Here is a 21,700-nt window from a genome sequence, read left to right as displayed (position 1 = left end):
AAAAAGTGACTTTAAAAAGCCCCTTAAAAAAGGTTCAGACAAACAGGTCTGAACGCACGAATCCCAGCGACCAGTTAGGTCCCACAGAGTGGGCCTTCTCCGGGTCCCGTCAACTAAACAATGCCGTTTGGCGGGACCCAGGAGAAGAGCCTTCTCTGTGGCGGCCCCGGCCCTCTGGAACCAACTCCCCCCAGAGATTAGAATAGCCCCCACCCTCCTTGCCTTTCGTAAGCTCCTTAAAACCCACCTCTGCCGTCAGGCATGGGGGGACTGAGATATTCTTTCCCCCTAGGCTTCTACAATTTATGCATGGTATGTTTGTATGTATGATTGGTTTTAAAATAAGGGCTTTTAGCTGTTTTAGTATTGGATTGTCGCATGTTGTTTTTACCACTGTTGTTAGCTGCCCCGAGTCTACGGAGAGGGGCGGCATACAAATCCAATTAATAATAATAATAATAATAATAATAATAATAATAATAATAATAATAATAATAATAATAAAAATGTGGAATAAAAAAACCACCTTGAAAGAAGCCACTTTATCATGGGTGTATCTGGAGTCAACTGTAGAGGGGTGCAAAGAGAGAATGCAAAGTGCAAATTCGAAATGGGCCTTTTTGCTAGATTCATTCTAATTTGGGAGCAGCTGTATGAGAGCATTTGCATTGTTCGGTAGGTTTTGGTCAGTATTCTGGTCAATATTTTCTGTCGTAACTGTAAACTGCCCTGAAGTTTAATGACAGCATTTCTGCTTTCTTTTCACAGCCTGTCCTGGGGACGTCTGGAATTCCACAGGGGCCTTCCGATGAGAAAGTAGCTGTGGTGACAGTGGATGACTGTGACACTTCAGTGGCCTTGAAATTTGGCTCTATTCTCGGAAACTATTCCTGTTCAGCTCAAGGGACCCAATCAGGCACAAAGAAGTGAGAATTTTACAAGCACTATTAAGTTCACCTGATGAGCTTATAATCATAAGTATGGAATAGAGATGGGTGAAAGCAGATTGACTTTACAGGAGTTATTCAGTGGGGAAATGGCTGTGAGGAAGATAAGCCGTGGGGCTCTAATTAACTTTATTAATTTCCCTGGCTCAACTTCACCCTATATGAGAATGTGAAGTATTATAGATTTTATTGGTCATCTGCTATAATGTACTGGTATTCATTGAGATAGGAAGCTGGTAGTTTGACATGTTGCATGGATGCCTATATAGTACATAAGCCCGTAACCATCATAAGGACTAATATTACTGTATGTTCCAAAATACATTATTTCTATTTTCTAAATACTATTCAGCTGTTACGGTAGTCTCCCTTAACCCAAGAGTCTTCTGGATTGAATGAACAGTCCTTAACTCCCAAATACCCCAGTCAATTTGGTTATTGCTGAAAATTCTGAGAAGTGAAGAATACATTCAGGGCAGGACATTTGAGATGGTGATGATATATATACTGCTCAAAAAAATAAAGGGGACACTCAAATAACACCTCCTAGATCTGAATGAATGAACTATTCTCATTGAATACTTTGTTCTGTACGAAGTTGAATGTGTGGAGACTGTGTGAAAGTGATTGTCAATCAGTATTGCTTCCGAAGTGGACAGTTTGATTTCACAGAAGTTTGATTTGCTTGGAGTTATATTGTGTTGTTTAAGCGTTTCCCTTAATTTTTTGATCAGTGTATATTCCTTAGCCTTCCCTGCTATCTTCTGCTGCTGCTTTTTTACATACATAATGATTTGTTAAAATTTCAAACTTCTGCTATAAACCTCTACTATAAAATTGGATTCATAGTGATTCTGAAGTCTACAGGTGTACTCTTTTAATATAATGTGTGATGATGACAGCTTAAATCTGTTTAGGCTATCTTCTACTGCTGCATTTTTTCATACATAATGATTTGTTAACATTTCAAACTTCTGCTATAAACCTCTACTATAAAATTGGATTCATAGTGACTCTATGACTGTAGACCTGAAGTCTACAAGTCTACTCTTTTAATATAATGTGTGGTTGATGACAGCTTAAATCTGTTTAGGCCAGAATAACTTTCTCAAGCAGATATATTTATTTTCCTTGACCATGTTTTTCTCTTGAGTAACTCTAATTTGACTTTTACAGATCCTTGGATTTGACAGGTCCCTTGTTACTGGGTGGCATTCCTGATCTTCCCGAGAGTTTCCCAGTACGGAACCGGCATTTTATAGGTTGCATGAGAGACTTCCTGATTGATAATCAAGATGTAGACCTGGCTGACTTCATTGCAAATAATGGAACTTTGCCTGGTATGATGAATTCTGGGGGAAATTGAAAGTTTACGCAAATGGTGGGAGTTCCTGTGGGTGGAAATTGGCAAACAGACAACCACCTATTGAGAACATCTCAACAGGCCTTAGCCATTGTCTAAAGCAGGGGTCCCCAAACTTTTTACACAGGGGGCCAGTTCACTGTCCCTCGGACTGTTGGAGGGGTGGACTATAAAAAAAACTATGAACAAATCCTTATGCACACTGCACATACCTTATTTTAAAGTAAAAAACAAAATGGGAACGTACTATTTAGAGGGGGTGGGGAAAGAAGTCTGAAATTCATATATGTTTATGTTTTGTTTTTAATTTTCTTTTGTTAACATCTGTTTGGCTATACGTACAAGGTTTTCTTGGCTTATAGAAAAATGTATAAAGAAAGAAGGAAGCACTTTGGCATAATGGTTAATAAGTTAGAAATCTAATTGGTGTTGTACTTTTTTGAGGAGGGAATTTAATTAAAAGAAAATGAATGTAACTGGATGACAAAATTAGAAAAAAAACTTTTGCAACTTTTTTGATGATTGATGTTAGTTACTAACAAAATACCGCATTTTATTCATGGAAAATTAGATGTGCTCCTGTCACTCACCCACAGGCCGGATAAATGGCCTCAGCGGTCCGCATGTGGCCCACGTGCCATAGTTTGGGGACCGCTGGTCTAAAGTATAACACATCCATAGGAATGACTTTCATTCATGACTTAGCTCCTCATTACTCAGTAGCAAATTCAGCAAACTCTTTCCTAATCCCTGGAGAATCTTCTATTACTACCCTCCCCAGTGCGTTCTTCCATTCTCTTTTCAGGCTGCTCTGCCAAGATGAATTTTTGTGATAGCAACACTTGTCATAATGGTGGAACTTGTGTCAACCAGTGGAACACTTTCACCTGTGAATGTCCCCTGGGTTTTGGAGGCAAGGACTGCAAACAAGGTAAAAGATGGGAGCTGCTAATGAAGGTGCTTTTTAGGAATGACACATGTGCTAATTGCCAGGAACTATATCAGGAAGTCACACCTTTCCTAGCTCCACAGAAAGAGAAAATACATAATTACAATATTCTAATTATTAGAAGAAATAGAAGAAAAGGTGGGGATGCTAACGTTCTAGGACTTCCTGGAGCTCTCTCTTTCTCTCTCCCCCCCCTCTCTCTTTCTCTCTCTCTCTCTCTCCCCCCCTCCCGCTCTCTTTTTTTTCCCAGTACAAAAAAATAGAGAGAGAAGATGTGCTGATCCATCCTTGCAAATGCCTGCGGATCTAAGTTATCAAAAGACTCAAAAGTTAACAAAAGAAACCACTTTCTTCTAAAGTGGTTATATCTTCCAATATAAATTAGCAGGGGTAGAGAAGCAATGGTTCAAGCCTTTATTTAGGATGGTAGCTCCCACATGTCTGGTTGGTTATAACAAGGAGTGGAACAAAAACAGAAAAAGGCTTAATCTGAGTAGGTCTTGCTCTATCCGGGGTTTAGTAGCAGAGGTTCAAGACTTCCATGGAATATGTGGGTGACACCTCACCTGAGCCAATGTACGACCACTCCCAAGTTTTCATATAAATGTTAAATAATACAGGGAGAGCACAAAGCTCAAGGGTACCACACATTAGGGCAAACAAGAGTTTGAATACTATAACAGTCCACTATATCTACCTTTGAAGAGTGTTTGGAAACTTCAGATCGTGCAGAATGCAGCTGCGAGAGCAATCATGGGCTTTCGTAGGGATGCCCATGTTACTCCAACACTCCGCCGTCTGCATTGGTTGCCGATCAGTTTCCGGTCACAATTCAAAGTGTTGGTTATGACCTATAAAGCCCTTCATGGCCCCGGACCAGGATATCTGCGAGACCGCCTTCTGCCGCACAAATCCCAGCAGCCGGTTAGGTCCCACAGAGTTGGCCTTCTTCAGGTCCTGTCAACTAAACAATGTTGTCTGGCGGGACCCAGTGGAAGAGCCTTCTCTGTGGTGGCCCCCACCCTCTGGAACCAGCTCCCCCCAGAGATCAGGACTGCCCCCACCCTCCTTGCCTTTCGTAAGCTTCTTAAAACCCACCTCTGCCGTCAGGCATGGGGGGACTGAGACATCCCCCCTTGCCTATGTAGCTGTATGTATGTTATGTTTGTGTGCATGCTTTTTTATATACTGAGGTTTTTAGGCTTTTTAATGTAAAATTGTTATTTTAAACTTTAATATTAGATTTCTTACTGTATATTGTTTTTATCATTGCTGTGAGCCAGCCGCCCCGAGTCTGCGGAGAGGGGCGGCATACAAATCTAATAAATAAATAAAGTAAATAAAAATAAATATCCATTTGCTTAGATAGGAGTGAAACTATTGCCCTTGCAAGCAGCCCCAAAGAGCGTTGTTAGTTGGGAAGTCTTGTCTGACCCATCGTGATCCCATGGACAATGTTCCTCCAGGCCTTCCTGTCCTCTACTATCCCCCGGAGTCCATTTAAGCTCACGCCGACTGCTTCAGTGACTCCATCGAGCCACCTCATTCTCTGTTGTCGCATTCTTCATTTCCAAAAGTACTATGCTTTACATTGTGGAATGCTACTGAAAGATTTAATAGAGCCAAGAAGAGTACACGCCACCCATCCAGATTTCCAAAATAGCTCATCTTTTAAGGAAGAAGTGTCGTTTCTTTTCCATGCCTGAGCCTGAATCCTGACTTAGAAGGGATCTGCATAATCCATTTCCCCTGGGATTTTTTTTTAACTGGGTCCTCACCTCCTTGTCATCATCCTTCCACATGTTAATGACTAGAAATGTTGATAATTATAAAATGAGTTTATTGGTTCTCACATTTTCAGCAATCAAGAAACCAATATTTCTTTCTTTCTTTATTTCTTTCTTTATTTCTTTATTGGATTTGTATGCTGCTCCTCTCCGGAGACTCGGGGCGGCTAACAATGACAATAAAACAGTGTACAATAGTAATTTGGTATTAGAAATGATTAAAAATCCATTAATATAAAAAACCAAACATACATACATACATACCATGCATAGAATTGTAAAGGCCTAGGGGGAAAGAGGATCTCAATTCCCCCATGCCTGGCGGCGGAGGTGGGTTTTAAGTTGTTTACGAAAGGCAAGGAGGGTGGGGGCAGTTCTAATCTCTGGGGGGAGTTGGTTCCAGAGGGCCGGGGCCGCCACAGAGAAGGCTCTTCCCCTGGGTCCCGCCAGGCGACATTGCTTATTTGATGGGACCCGGAGAAGATCCACTCTGTGGGACCTAACTGGTCGCTGGGATTCGTGCAGCAGAAGGCGGTCCCTGAGGTAATCTGGTCCGGTGCCATGAAGGGCTTTATAGGTCATAACCAACACTTTGAATTGTCACCGGAAACTGATCGGCAACCAATGCAGACTGCGGAGTGTTGGTGTAATGTGGGCATATATAGTAGGCTCTAGCAGTCCTGCAGAAATGGCGCAAGCCATCTTACCTCTTCTTGAGTCTTATATAACAAAACTACAAAAATAATATAAAAATGTTTTCCCTCTCTTTTTGTGACATATGTACAAATATATAACTAGTGATGGTTCCTACAGGTACGGTCAGGTACGCAGAACCAGTAGAAAAATTTGGAATTTTTTCCTTTTTTTCCTTTCTGAGCTCTTGCTATGGTTTTTCCTATCGCAGTAAATGATGTTGAATGTGTATAATTTTAGAAGAGCTGTGTGTGTGTGTGTATGTGTGTACATGCACATACAGTTTATATAGTAGATAATGTATATTTTTATATACCTGTGTGTAATATGTATGTACACATATGGCATATATACATAGAATTAAATAGTATATTTTGGATGCTTAGTAATAGTAAATAGGGAAATTGTATCTCTTTGAGGCAAGGAGAGGCCAGGCACCCTTACCCTAACCCAAACCCGTGATGTGAGTGGTGTCAAGTTGGCCACCTTTAAGCCAGTCACATGACCTTTAAGCCATGCCCTGGTTACATGATTGTCAAGCCACTCCCACCTGGTCACATGGCCAGCAAACCACACCTACAAAATAAAAATTATTGCAACCCTTCACTGTATATAATACTATGAAAGGCAGTGGCAAGCCAATTCTATATACCAGTGATGGTGAACCTTTTTTTCCTTGGGTGCCGAAAGAGCGTGGGTGTGCACTATCGTGCATGTGCGAGTGCCCATACGCATAATCCAATGCCTGGGGAGGATGAAAACAGTTTCCCCCTCCTCAGGGAGGCCCTCTGAAGGCCAGGAACAGGCTACTTTCCCAACTTTTGGTGGGCCCAGTAGGCTCATGTTTCGCCCTCCCCTGGCTCCAAAGGCTTCCCCTATCTTCCTGGAGGTTCTTTGGAAGCCATAAATGCCCTCCCAGAGCCTCTGTGTGAGCCAAAAATCAGCTGGCCAGCACACACATGCACGTTGGATCTAAGCCAGGGCAACGGTTTGCATGCCAGCAGATGTGGCTCTGCCTACCACCTGTGGCACCCATGCCATATGTTCGCCATCACTGCTATATGCCATACTTTTCAGAGTATACAAATTCCCGCTATTGGTTCTATAGAACTAGTCTGAACCGGCAGGAACCCACCTCACTCTCTCTCTCTCTCACACACACACACACATAGTTCTGCAATATTTTACACACTTGTTGAACTCCTTTTTCTTTCTCTGTGAAGAAATGGCAAGTCCTCAGCGGTTCTTGGGCAACAGTATGGTGATTTGGAGTAATTTGGCATTGATCATCACGCTTCCATGGCACATTGGACTCATGTTTCGTACCAGGCAGAGCAACGGCGTCCTCCTGCGTGCTGCAGCGGGGCAGCATTCTACCATAACACTTTGGGTGAGCGGGCAACACTTTATGCATTTACATTTACCTCTTGCAGATTAGTGGCCTGGAGAAAATCAATTTGCATTGCAACACACCAGGGCACCTTGCGTCCCATGGCCTCCTAGCGTTCTGAAAAATATCCCACCAACATTTATTGGTAAAATGTGTATATTTTGGAGCACCATATCATAGGATTGTTGGGGGGGGGGGATTTTAAAACATGGAGAAGGGTCTAGTCTTCCATTCCAATTGCAGTGGCAGCAAACTGCAATGTGAGTTATCGTCTCCATGTAGCTCTTAAGGGCAGAAATGGAACTGTGCACTTTCTGGACTCTAGGTGGGGGGATTTGATGGAGAAAAATGGGTGGTGCCCAGTGGTGGGTTGCTGCCAGTTCTCCCTGGTTCGGGTGCATCAGTAGCACAGCGGGAGGCTCCACCCACCCGCCCTACGTCATCACAGATTATCTGTGCATGCGCAAAAGCTTCACACATGTGCGGAAACGGTGCGTGCGTGAGCGAAGCAAGCATCTAGGCATGCACATCTCCGAGCCAGTAGCAAAGGTAAATGAAACTACAGGTAGTGCCTTCCACAGTGAAAACATGGCTCAAAACTAAACTCATTCTGTTCTTATCTCTTTCCTCAGTTAAATGAAGGTACAGTGCTGATGACCGTGTACCGAGCCAACAGCCAGATTTCAGCATTGAGGTTACACCAGGTGAAAGTGAATGATGGTGACTGGCATCACCTACAGTTGGAGCTGCATAGCAGCTGGGACAATCCAGAAGCCCAGTGGTTAGCCATAATGGCTTTTGATTATGGTTTGCACCAGGTACAGTGAGCTCTAGAACTCAATATCAATGGTCCACTAATGGCTGAATCATTCATTCATTCATTCATTCATTCATTCATTCATTCATTCATTCATTCATACATTCATTCATTCATACGTACATTCATTCATTCATTCATTCATACGTTCATTCATTCATTCATTCATTCATTCATTCATTCATTCATTCATTCATTGGATTTATATGCCACCCCTCTCCAAGGATGTAACACTTGTAGCATAATTTAATCCAGGGGAACTAACGCTACCTATGGGATGGATCTAAATTGATTCCTAGTAGTCTAATACAATTTATCACTAATCTCTTTGACTATTCTTATACCTAAGCTCCTTTTCTGTAGATTTTCAGTTATAGTTAATTAATTCTTTAAAATTCTTCAGTATCAATCTACAGCTATCTTAATGATTTATTCCAGCCCACCTCTTCTTGGCTTTCACCACTGTCCTCATGGTTTGTAACATCTGATCTTGACATTATACAAATAAGTACTGTGTTCTCATCAAGAAATTAAGGAAGAACAATTTCCGCTTTGCCTTCTCTATCCTCCAGGTGATGGCCAATATTAGTAGTGAACTTCGTGGACTAAAAATGCGGAATTTGAGTATTGGTGCTGTACTGGGGGAGAAGGGAAACCTGCAGCATGGATTCCGGGGTTGTATGCAGGTGAGTGGGTGAAGACCAAGCCTGGATGGCCCTTTCCGGATGTCATTGGGCCAATGGGCCATACCATGATTGACCCTTCAGGTGCAGGCTCCATCACTTCTTTTTTCTTTCTTCTGTGCTTTTTATATAGACATACGTTTCGGGAAAGGTAGGCTCAACTGATTAGATCACATCACTCTTAAGTGCATAACGTAACTGACATCCTTAAGAAATTATGTAACCGGGAGAGATTGTTGTGGAGCATGTGTCTGTGTCTAACTATACACAAAGTATAACTATATATTTAAATAAATTAGAAGCTATCTGGAAATCTCCAGGAACCAGAGCTGTGTACTGATGAGTCCCATCCTGCAGCCTGCTTTTGCTGAAAATTGAATGAAGCAGGCATGCTTTTAGGTCCTAAGTCTGTGATGGCGAACCTATGGAACATGTGCCACAGGCGGCACACAGAGCCATATATGCCAACACACGAGCCATGTCCCTAGCTCAGCTCCAGTACATATGTGCATGCTGGCCAGCTCAATTTTGGCTCATGTGGATGCTCTGGGAGGGCATTTTCAGCCTCCGGAGGGCCTTCAAGCCATTTTTACTCTCCCTAGGTTCCAGGGAAGCCTCTGGAGCCTGGGGAGGGTGAAAAATGGGTCTATTGGAGGAGCAGGGAGGGGGTTTGTGCGTGCATGCATGGGGGGATGGGGCAGCCCAGCGGAGTCGTGCACACATGTAGAGCACATATAGACATTGATTATGGGTGTGGGCACACATGGGAACATTGATTATGGGTGTGGGTTCGCACTCATAAACAGTTATGATCTACAAAGCCCTACATGGCATGAGACCAGAATTCCTCTGAGACACCTTCTGCCACACGAATCCCAGTGGCCGATTAGGTCCCACAGAGTTGGCCTTCTCCAGGTCGTGTTGACTAAACAATGTTGTCTGGCAGGACCCAGGGGGAGAGCCTTCTCTGTGGCGGCCCCGGCCCTCTGGAACCAACTCCCCACAGAGATTAGAATTGCCCCCACCCTCCTCGCCTTTTGTAAGTTATTAAAAACTCATCTTTGCCACCAGGCATGGGGAAACTAGCACACACCCCAATTGTCAAGGCTGGTGTATGGTTTGATTGGTTGTGTGATTATTTTATTTTATTATAAGGGTTTTAAATTGTATTTGAAAATTGTATTTGTACACTGTTTATGTTGTTGTGAGCCGCCCCGAGTCTTTGGAGAGGGGCGGCATACAAATCTAATAAATAATAATAATAATAATAATAATAATTATTATTATTATTATTATTATTATTATTATTATTATTATTATTATTATAGTACCTGAGTTAAAAAAGATTCGCCATCACTGGTCCTAAGTCATCTCTACATTATGCGGATCTTAAATAAAACCAACAACACATACAGTAGTCCTCGACTTACGACCATAGTTGAGCCCAGTATTTCTATTGCTAAGAAAGAGATGACCTTATGACCTCTCTGGCCAAAATTTGTTAAGTGAATCACTGCAGGTGTTAAGTTAGTAACATGGTGTTAAGTGAATATAGTTTCCCCATAGACTTTGTTAGAAGGTCACAGAAGGTTATCACATGACCCCCAAGAGACTGCAACTGTCATAAAAACGAGTCAGTTCCCAAGTGTATGAATTTTGATCACGTGACCATCTGCAATGGTTGTAAATGTGAAGGTCAAAACTTTTTCAGTTTTGAGAAAATCATTAAACAAACTGTTGTAAATCAAGGACTGCCTGTAGAATACAATTCACAATTCTGTAACAGCATTTTTTTTCCAGTTTTCCCACTGAATAGTCATGCTGGCTCAGTATTTCCCATTTATGAATGGGGACTGAGTATATAGCATCTTGAATTCAATGAATACTGGAACCAACTGCATTTGTACCGATCTGTCAAGTATTAATGGTGTTTATTTTAAGCAATGCAGCACCATCTAGGGGCTGCAGATCTCATAGGTGGCTGATTTGAGTGAAGATATTTATATTTAGCTTTTTAGTTCCCTAAAATTAGAATTGGAAGGCTGTTGGTATAAATAAGCTACAAATTGTGTTCACTAAGGTTCCCGGTTCATAGTTCACTGAGTTCATAGGTTCACTGAGAATCAAAAGCAAGAAATAAATGTGCAAAAGAATAATCTATGTATTTAAGAGCTAATCTTCTCCTTATTGTTGGTTTTTTGTTTTTTGTTTGTTTTTGCTTGGATCCTCCAGGGTGTAAGGATGGGAGAGATATCAGGCGGTGCTATCAACTTTAATGTAAACCAGGCTGAGAAAGTGAATGTGGAGTATGGCTGCAGTATCCCAGACCCTTGTGACTCCAATCCCTGTCCTCTCAATAGCTACTGCAACGATGATTGGGATAGTTATTCATGCAGTTGTGATCCAGGTCAGTGGAAGGGACAGTGTGATTGTAATGGGGAAGCAGACTCCATATTATGGTTCGTTGGTGGCCTAGAATTGAGTACCGTAAGATGGGCTGCCATATAAATTCAGTGTATACATATATTTTTTAAAATCCTCTAAAATTTTTATAATACTGCTTAAGATTTAGGTGGCTAAAGTCCAACATATCTGGAGGGCACCGAGTATTTGCCATGTATGATATGTAATGGGCCTAACTATTGTAAATAATGTCTGCATTGTACTCAAAGCATTATTCTAAGTTGTGTAATAGCTGAGTCAGAGTTTGAAATAGTAGTATTATTAAACCTCTGAATTTATTCTGATTCATTCTGATTCATCCTGATTTGATGGAAAGGTACTTTATAAATTTACTGTGTTTTGACTGTTCTTTCTTATGATACATTTGTACAATATATGGACTTTCTATGCTGTTTGCTTTAATCCTATATACAGTGGTACCTCTACTTATGAACTTAATTCGTTCCATGACTAGGTTCTTAAGTAGAAAAGTTTGTAAGAAGAAGCAATTTTTCCTATAGGAATCAATGTAAAAGCAAATAATGTGTACGATTGGGGGAACCACAGGGAGGGTTGGAGGCCCTGTTTCCTCTCAGGAAATTCCTAGAGAGGCCCCATGGAGGCTTCTCCCTGCCTTTTCCGGCCCTGTTTCCTCCCAGGAGATTCCTAGAGAGGATCCATGAAGGCTTCTCCTTGCCTTTTCCAGTTACAGTTTCGGAGGCTCAGGTTTGTAAGTGGAAAAAGGTTCTAGAGAAGAGGCAAAAAAATCTTGAACACCCGGTTCTTATCTAGAAAAGTTTGTAAGTAGAGGAGTTCTTAGGTAGAGGTACCACTGTAGTTTGTTTTTGATAATTTCCTTAATTAAATAGCTATTATACAGCAAAATGAAGGTTGTTATCTTAGCATAATTATTGAAATAACATGAAATATATATACATTATTCACAGTAGTACTTAGACATTACACCTAATCAGGATACTATACAAAATGTAACAACTACCATAAATAAACAATTGTTATTTCATTATTTAATAGTTAAGACTGAGGTTGGGCCAGAAGCCAATATTCTTACTAGGGATTGTGTATATATGCATATATGCATATGTTTTTTTCTGTCGAATTCTTGACACAATCCTTACAAGGCAGAGGCTACAGGTTCAAATCCCAGGGAGGGCATGGCTAGCTGATGAGAGGAAACAACCTGAAAATAGATCTATACTAGTCTCCCTTCATTTTCAATTCAGCAAAAATATGTTACATATACAGTATATATATGAGCCGGAACGCTAAATTGCAGTTGCCGCGGGGGCTCGTAAGTTCTTGCGGGACCAGCGCGATTTTGCTGCTGCACCTGTGGAGGTAGCAAAATTGCACCTGTGTTTCAGCGAGGTTTTACCTGTGGCTCCGTGCACAATTTTGCTACCTTCACAGGTCCAGCAGCAAAATCACGCTGGTCCCACAAGAACTTACTAGCCACGGCAGCGAGCACAATTTCGTGTTCCGGCTCGTAGCCCACCACTGCATACATATAAACGTATACATACATACATACATACATACATACATACATACATACATACATACATTGCATTGGCATCCTTGGTACAGTCTATCCTCCATACATACATACTGTACATACATACATACTTACATGTATACACATACATATACGTGTGTGCTCAGCTGAGCTCTATGGTATGAGCCTCCCGAAAATTCAAGGGTAAAAAATTCAGACACACACACACGTGAAAATTCAAAAACAATGTTTTTTATCACAAAATTCAAAAGAAACAAAGCACCCTTTTTGTATTGCAAAGAGCTCTCTTCCCAAAACAACCTTGTAGGCTGTAAAAACCCCTTAAACAGTCCTTAAGTACTTAGCTAGCAGCTGTGAAGAAACGTCACAGCCCTCCTTCTTCCACACGCTTTGCTCTGCCTTGGTTTCAACGTCTTGAAAAATCAACAGAGTCCTGAAACAGCAAGTCACGTCCCAAACCAGTACGATCAGATAATCTCCACATTGCGAGGCCAACATGCTGCCAATTTAACAGCAGCCCTAATTACTTGAACCCCACCCAACCACAGGTGGACTCAATTAATCTCCTATGATACTTTTAAAGCTGTTCACTCCTATGCATAGTTCTACGCATGCGTGGGTCTATCATTATTTCCTCATCCGAATCTAAGGAAGATAAGGGTGATTGACTTCTTCCTGGGCTATCTTCCAAGCCCCCCTCCTCCATCTCACCGTCACTTCCTTCTGCAGAGGACAATTCACCATCTGACTCTGTCGGCAGCAAAACAGGCCTATAACATGTTGATGTTTCCCCTGCATCCACCTCCTCAGTCCTTGGGGCAGAGCTAACAACAACACGTATGTGTGTGTGTGTGGTAGATGTACATACATATATGTACATGTACATGTATATATATACCCTTTCCTATAATATTAGCCTGTTTCTGGTTTTCATTATTTTATTAAAAAGTTAAAATACAAGGACAAAGTTCTCTATAACAGAGCAGCACTTCACTTATACCAGACGAGATAGGCACCATAGTCATTTCTATCTTTCAAGCCACCCCTCCCACATGCAGCCTTTAGCTCAGTTGTGATTAGAGAATGATTATTCCAGAATCTCGTGCTTGGCTGGGCTATGATTTAGTCTCAGGTTGGAGATCATTGCCAGAATTCTTCCTGTGATGCCCAGGTTATTATGGAGACAGCTGTGCCAATGTCTGTTCCTTCAACCCCTGTGAGCATCAAGCCATTTGTGTCCGCAAGCCCAGCTCCTCCCATGGCTACACCTGTGAGTGTCCTGATAGCTACTTCGGGCCATACTGCGAGAACAAGTGAGTCTGAGAAAGTTCCCTTACGTTTATTGTGATGTTACTGATGTTATATTGTTACTGAAAGGGTAGTAGATCCTTGGAACAAACTTCCAGCAGACGTGGTTGGTAAATCCACTGTAACTGAATTTAAACGTGCCTGGGATAAACATATATCCATTGTAAGATAAAATACAGGAAATAGTATAAGGGCAGACTAGATGGACCATGAGGTCTTTTTCTGCCGTCAGTCTTCTATGTTTCTATGTGCCAGTGTGTATTGGTACTTTCCAGTACAGTATTTGTAGAACTGAAATGTGGAAGTGCTGGATCCATATTGCAGATATTAATAGACATCTCAGGCATTTACATCTGGGTATATATGTGCAAATAAAATGTCATCCTAACAGTGTGTAACATTGGTTCATGTATGGGAGAGGCATGAATGCAGTGATATTGGCTTGCATATACAGTGTACATGCAGTACATAATTAACATACCATGATTGATGTACCAGTATATGTGTATGCCAACCAAGGAGATTACTTCTAATAATGTGATTTACCATGCACATCAATATAACAAATTTGTGGAAATCCGAAATAAAACGTCCTGACATTTCTTTAGATATTTTCTCTTTGTTGAAAGCTTGTAAATTATGACACCGTTCATGTGTAAAGGAATGGAAGATATTAGAAAAGACAATACGAATCCCAGCGACCGGTTAGGTTCCACAGAGTCAGCCTTTTACAGATCCTGTCAACTAGACAATGTCACTTGGCGGGACCTGGGGAAGGGCCTTCTCTGTGGAGTCCCAGGCCCTCTGGAATCATTTTTCCCCGGAGATTCGTATTGCCCCTACCCTCCTCGCCTTTGGAAAGAGTCTAAAGACTCACCTATGCCACCAAAGCTTGGGGTTATTAGATTCTTCCCCACCTTGCCAATGAATGTATAATGAGTTTGTATGAATGGATATGTGTGTGTTTTAATAGTTTTTTCCCTTTGGTTTTTAAATGTAACTTTTTAAAATGTAACTTTTCATTCAAATTAACTATATCTTGATGTATGCTATATTTTTTAATACGTTTTGAGCCGCCCCAAATCTTTGGAGAGGGGTGGCATATAAATATTATTATTATTATTATTATTATTATTATTATTATTATTATTATTATTATTATCATCATCATCATCATCATCATCATCATCATTATCTTTATTTTATATTATTATTATTATTATTATTATTATTATTATTAGTAGTAGTAGTAGTAGTAGTAGTAGTATTTGTAGTAGTAGTAGAAGCAGTAGCAGTAGTAGCAGTAATAATACCATATTTTTAAATGAAGAAGTTACTATACTCTTCTATAATTGAAAGATGCTTAAACAGGCCTCATGTTTTCATTGTTAGGTTAGCCCAGCCCTGTCCACGGGGATGGTGGGGGCATCCTATTTGTGGCCCCTGCAACTGTGATGTTGATAAAGGATTTGACCCCGACTGCAACAAAACTAATGGAGAGTGCCACTGCAAGGTGAGCTTTGGCTTGTTTATCTAGTTAAGGGTAGACACCTACAATCTGGAGTTAAAGAATCATCAAAGAGGATGCGGAATGATTGATCAAACAGTTTCTGCTTCTGCATTGATATTTTATTGCTACTCGTTGTTTTAATAGCTGGGCTATTAAACATTTTGCCTTCAATGGTTTTAACAAATGATTTATTTTTAAATTAAGAAATTTAGAAACAAAAATAGTACATTATAGCAGTGTTTCCCAACCTTGGCACCTTGAAGATATCTGGACTTCAACTCCCAGAATCCCCCAGCCAGCATTCGCTGGCTGGGGAATTCTGGGAATTGAAGTCCAGATATCTTCAAGTTGCCAAGGTTGGGAAACACGGCATTATAGAAACAAACAAAGCCATACAGCTATAACAAGAAAGAAAGAAAAGGAAAAGAGAAAAACAAAGAAAAACAAAAGAAAAAAGATATGCCGACATGTATATCTATATTTGTAACTGTAAAATCTTACCCCACCCCATGTTGAGACCTCTACATGTTAAAAAGAAATATCCCATTTCTCTCATAACTTAATCATCTTATACAGTTATATGTATCGTCTTGCTGTACAGTGTTCCCTCACTTTTTGCGGGGGATGCGTTCCAAGACCGCCCGCGAAAGTCGAATTTCCGCGAAGTAGAAATGCGGAAGTAAATACACTATTTTTGGCTATGAACAGTATCACAAACCTTCACTTAACACTTTAAACCCCTAAATTGCAATTTTCCATTCCCTTAGCAACCATTTAGATTATTACTCACCATGTTTATTTATTAAAGTTTATTTAAAAAAATATTAAAAGCAGACGAAAGTTTGGCGATGACATATGACGTCATCGGGTGGGGAAAATCGTGGTATAGGGGGGAAAACCGCGAAGTATTTTTTAATTAATATTTTTGAAAAACCGTGGTATAGACTTTTCACGAAGTTCGAACCCACGAAAATCGAGGGAACACTGTATCTTTTTTTGTCTGGTGTGTCATAACTTTCCTTAGTAGGCAAATTCATTAGTTAATGTTAACATCAAAACATTAACAAATGAATTTGCCTACTAAGGAAAGTTATGACACACCAGACAAAAAAAGTGTGGGTATCTTTGTGTATACAAAGTATTTTGCTTTTTTTCCCAACCAGTAATTTGCTGTTTTCCAGACCAATAATTATGGTTTTTATTATACTGGTTAGTTTATATGTTTGTTTTTATGCATTTTGTGATTTTATTTGAGTCATCTTCAGGCTGAGGAGTTTGATGAAGTAAAAATTAAATAAATAATGGCAACATCCTTAGTTAAAATTGGTTTTAACAATATTTTTTTAAAATGTCCGAACATTTAAATATGTTAAAGGGTTAAATAAGGTTCAGGAGGGAAGTGTTTTTAATAGGAAACTGAACGCAAGAACAAGGGGACACAATCTGAAGTTAGTTGGGGGAAAGATCAAAAGCAACATGAGAAAATATTATTTCACTGAAAGAGTAGTAGATCCTTGGAACAAACTTCCAGCAGACGTGGTAGATAAATCCACAGTAACTGAATTTAAACATGCCTGGGATAAACATATATCCATTGTAAGATAAAATACAGGAAATAGTATAAGGGCAGACTAGATGGATCGTGAGGTCTTTTTCTGCCGTCAGTCTTCTATGTTTCTATTATTTGAATCTAGCCGTAACATAAACCATAGATTTTTCCCTCCAGATGCTGCTTTTAGTGGAAATCAAACACTTCTGACTTGCTTCCAGAAATGCAGAGGGGGGTAAAAGCTGAGAGTGTGCTGGTGCTTGCTGCTTCTCATAAACATCATGCTTAACCGTTACTTGCTTTGACATGTGCATATGATCACTCAAATTAATATGGAATTGAATTTGACATATTTGACAGAAATCATCATAGTATCTTGGCAAGTCTGTCCTCTTTGAGTGTGCAAGTGAACTGTTGAAAATTTAATAGGAAACAACATATCTGGTAAAGGTCTTAGACTGGCCAAGTGTTGTGTATGTGTGTATGTGTGTGTGATTATTATGACAAATAAACTGGACAGAAGTCTTAATGCTGTTGTATAAGACAATCACTAGGTCTTGGATTGGTCAAGAGGTGTATATGTGTGAGTGTATGTGTGTGTGTATTGTTGTTTGGTATCCGTATGTGTACTGTATATATTTATATACATATACAGTGATCCCCCGATCAGTGCGAGGGTTCCGTTCCAGGACCCCTCGCAATGACCGGTTTTTCACGAAGTAGCGCTGCGGAAGTAAAAACACCATCTGCGCATGTGTCTTACCGGGCAGGCAGGCGGCGGACAAGCGGCCGGTAACACCCCCAGCTGGGAAGCGGCGCGAGTGAACGGCGTGGGCGGGCGAAGGGCGGGCGCGTGGGCAGGCAGGCGGCGGACAAGTGGCCGGTAACACCCCCAGCGCCGCTTCCCAGCTGGGAAGCAGCGCGAGCGAACGGCGTGGGCGGGCGAAGGGCGGGCGAGCGGCAGCGAGGAGTTTGCGTGGGCGGTGGGGAAACTCCTCGCTAATGCCCGCCGCTCGCCCTCCCGCCAGCAAGAGGGGGAAGACCCAGGAAAGCCGCCCAGCAGCTGATCTGCCCGGCGCCATCTACGCATGCGGGCCCATAGAAAACAGGGCGCGCATGCGCAGATGGTGTTTTTACTTCCGGGTTTAAAAATCGCCATATAGCCATTTCGCAGTGATCGGGGTCGCAATACCCGGGGGATCACTGTATACTGCTCAAAAAAATAAAGGGAACAATTAAACAACACAATATAACTCCAAGTAAATCAAACTTCTGTGAAATCAAACTGTCCACTTAGGAAGCAACACTGATTGACAATCAATTTCACATGCTGTTGTGCACATTCAACTTTGTACAGAACAAAGTACAGTGGTATCTCTACTTACGAACTTAATTCGTTCCATGATCAGGTCCTTAAGTAGAAATGTTTGTAAGAAGAAGCAATTTTTCCCATAGGAATCAATGTAAAAGCAAATAATGTGTGCAATTGGGGAAACCATAGGGATGGTGGGGCCCCTGTTTCTTCCCAGGAGATTCCTAGAGAGGCCTCATTGGGGCTTCTCCCTGCCTTTTCCAGCCCTGTTTCTTCCCAGGAGATTCCCAGAGAGGCCCCACAGAGGCTTCTCCCTGCCTTTTCCAGCCCTGTTTCCTCCCAGGAGATTCCTAGAGAGGCCCCATGGAGGCTTCTCCCTGCCTTTTCCGGTTACAGTTTCGGAGGCTCAGGTTTGTAAGTAGAAAATGGTTCTTGAGAAGAGGCAAAAAAATCTTGAACACTCGGTTCTTATCTAGAAAAGTTCGTAAGTAGAGGTGTTTGTAAGTAGAGGTACCACTGTATTCAATGAGAATATTTCATTCATTCAGATCCAGGATGTGTTATTTGAGTGTTCCCTTTATTTTTGGGAGCAGTATACACACACACACACACACACACACACACACACACACACACACACACAGAGTATATATATATATAACAAATAAAATGGACAGAACTCTCTCTGTTATTCTATAGGACAATCACTATCGTCCAGCAGATAGTGCCACGTGTTTCCTCTGTGACTGCTACCATACTGGCTCCTTATCTCGCACCTGTGAAGCTGAGACTGGGCAGTGCTCCTGCAAGCCAGGTGTCATCGGACGCCGCTGTGACCGCTGTGACAATCCTTTTGCAGAAGTTACCATCAACGGCTGTGAAGGTTAGAAATATTCCGTGGGCAGAAAGCACAGGCGAATCGCTTTGGATTGGGTCAAATTTGTCTACTGCGACTGCAACCTTAGCGGATCCCAAAGAATGGAGTAGGGTTAATGAGATGGGAATGAGATTTGAATGGTAGGCCACCATGTAACCCTAGCAATAGGCAAGACTTGGTGTGTGTGTGTGTATGTGTGTAAAAGAAATCTTGGAAGAACACAATTGCAGACAACCTTTGTGCTAGTTCTGAAAAAATATTTCATCAAGGGTGTCAAAGTCAAGGCCTGTGGGCTGCATCTGACCTGTGAGGTGCTTAGATGTGGTCTGTGGGGCCACCCTGGAACAGTGAGGAACCGGCCTGCGGTGCTTCTGCCACCAAAAATGGGTTCCTGAGCTCTCTTTCCGGCTGTGATGGCCTCCTACAACCAGTGAATGGCTACCAAAATTTTTACTACCACACAGTGGGTGTGGCTTATGCAGGACCCCCTGCATTTCCTTTCAACGGCTTCCAGTGCAAATTGGGTAATCTGGGATGGAGCTCCATTTTCACTACCCTACTGCGTCCCCCCCCCACAATCCGGGCAGTAGCCCACCCTTGCCTAAAACCCTCTGCCATGAAAATGGAGCTTGGGAGGGCCGTGTGTGCAGAGTTTTTGCTGGCAGAGCACTCAGGCCACCACAGGCATCCCTGACATGAGTGACATTGAGCAGGCCACACCCACTCTGGCCACACCCACCCCTGCCCCCTGAGGTCAAACACAACCCTGATGCAACCCTCAGTGAAATCGAGTTTTGCACCTCTAGTCTACATGGATATGCCTATGAAGTAAACAGAAGACAAAGTTAATAATAATAATAATAATAATAATAATAATAATAATAATTATTATTATTATTATTATTATTATTATTATTTATTAGATTTGTATGCTGCCCCTCTCTGCAGACTTGAAGACTCGAATCAAAGTTAAGTTTGATTCAAAGGAAAGTCTTACTTTTGCTCACCAATTTTCTGAAGTAAACAGCTCCCAGCAATGAAAGGGAATAATGCAATATAACTATCGCATTGATTCATGTGATTCATACACATCAGATTACTTGGAGGGGGTGGAGTGTTGTTTTCTATATGACCAGAGTGCATTCTTCAGGGTGTCAAACAAACATGGAAAATAGGGAAATCAGGGAATTATCAGGCAAATTGGCAGTTCGGGAAATATCAGGGAATTATCAAGGAATTCGTGAAAAAAACCGGAATAAATAAGAAGAAAAAATCAAACTGTATTAAAATGAGTCCTTCGGGATTGAGCGGCATAGAAGTCGAATTAAACAAATAAACAAATGAATAAATGAATAAAAAAATAAATATGTTTAAAAGTCAGGGAAAATCATGTAAAAAAGAAAGAATCGCGCTGCCTGGCAGAGTCAAGCAAAAATGAGCACAACTGTGGCAACAACTTGTTCCTCCGCTACTGATATTTCTCAATGGCTTAGCTGTTTGGTATAATGTCAACTACGACCGTGCCTTAACTAGATTGCAAGTTACAGGGAAATGTCAAGGAAATATCAGGGAATTTCAAAATGCTTTCTCCCTGGACACCCTGATTTGTTTTCTGTATGCAGTTTATTTCCAAAGCAATTATTTGTAAAAGTATTAAACCTTGGTTACCTTCCCTTTTAAACATGCTACTGAAAGGAGCACACTGAGTTTGCATAGAGCAAATTACTATTCACAGACTCTTTAACGTTTTTTCCTTGCCTTGCAGTGAATTACGATAGTTGCCCACGTGCCATTGAAGCTGATATTTGGTGGCCACGTACCCGCTTTGGTTTACCTGCAGCTGCACCTTGTCCTCGGGGATCTGTAGGTAATGAAATATCTTTAAGAATGCAGTTGTGTACATATAATAATCAATTGGATTATTAAATGGTCTTTGGATGCTTCCAGATAAAGGCTTCTTTGTTCTTTGTCCTACTTTGTTTATGACTTGTCATAGGTGGCCAAAGAAAGTAGTCTTCCTCAAATAGACATCCTAGGGTTTTCTAATCTTCATCATTAAAAAAAAACCCCTCTGATATGGAGTTAACATCACAACGTACCTTGCAGAGTATTTCTCTCTGTTTGGACCACATTTTGTGTCAGCCATTATCTCCTCTTAGCATCATGACAATCTGATTTGTGTCCAGAAAAGAATATTCCACATTATAAAAAGGAAAAAAACAAGCCCAATCCCATTCTTCTCTTTGTGAGATGTGTTTAAAAGACAAACGTTTCAATCAGGAAGGAAGGAAGGAAGGAAGGAAGGAAGGGGAAGGGAAAGGGAAAGGAAAGAAAACAAAATGAAACAAAAGAAGGAAAGGAAGAAGAAAGGAAGAAAGGAAGGGAAAGAAAGAAGGAAGAAAGGAAAGGAAAGGAAAGAAGGAAGGAAGAAAAAGGAAAGAAAAGAAAGAAAGAAAAAAAGAAAGAAAATGGAAGGGAAAGGAAAGAAAACAAAATGAAACAAAAGAAGGAAAGGAAGAAGAAAGGAAGAAAGAAA

The 21,700-nt window shown here is 41.2% G+C and overlaps 1 protein-coding gene across 5 annotated transcripts in view; it reads left to right on the top strand.

The window, feature by feature from the left end:
- CELSR2 (cadherin EGF LAG seven-pass G-type receptor 2) overlaps nucleotides 1-21,700 on the top strand; it is a 141,857-nt gene that overhangs the window by 83,395 nt on the left and 36,762 nt on the right. For all 5 annotated transcript variants that reach the window (XM_070745165.1, XM_070745169.1, XM_070745168.1 and 2 more), the window contains exons 6-16: nucleotides 769-926; nucleotides 2,124-2,287; nucleotides 3,116-3,241; nucleotides 6,963-7,129; nucleotides 7,762-7,947; nucleotides 8,519-8,632; nucleotides 10,862-11,036; nucleotides 13,780-13,921; nucleotides 15,309-15,429; nucleotides 18,987-19,170; nucleotides 20,930-21,031. In XM_070745165.1, the coding sequence (XP_070601266.1) occupies nucleotides 769-926; nucleotides 2,124-2,287; nucleotides 3,116-3,241; nucleotides 6,963-7,129; nucleotides 7,762-7,947; nucleotides 8,519-8,632; nucleotides 10,862-11,036; nucleotides 13,780-13,921; nucleotides 15,309-15,429; nucleotides 18,987-19,170; nucleotides 20,930-21,031 (1,639 nt within the window). The remainder of the gene's footprint in view (nucleotides 1-768; nucleotides 927-2,123; nucleotides 2,288-3,115; nucleotides 3,242-6,962; nucleotides 7,130-7,761; nucleotides 7,948-8,518; nucleotides 8,633-10,861; nucleotides 11,037-13,779; nucleotides 13,922-15,308; nucleotides 15,430-18,986; nucleotides 19,171-20,929; nucleotides 21,032-21,700) is intronic.

The sequence above is a fragment of the Erythrolamprus reginae genome, chromosome 3, assembly GCF_031021105.1.
Source record: "Erythrolamprus reginae isolate rEryReg1 chromosome 3, rEryReg1.hap1, whole genome shotgun sequence".
NCBI classification, from domain to species: Eukaryota; Metazoa; Chordata; class Lepidosauria; order Squamata; family Dipsadidae; genus Erythrolamprus; species Erythrolamprus reginae.
This window is presented reverse-complemented; position numbering and strand designations above follow the sequence as displayed.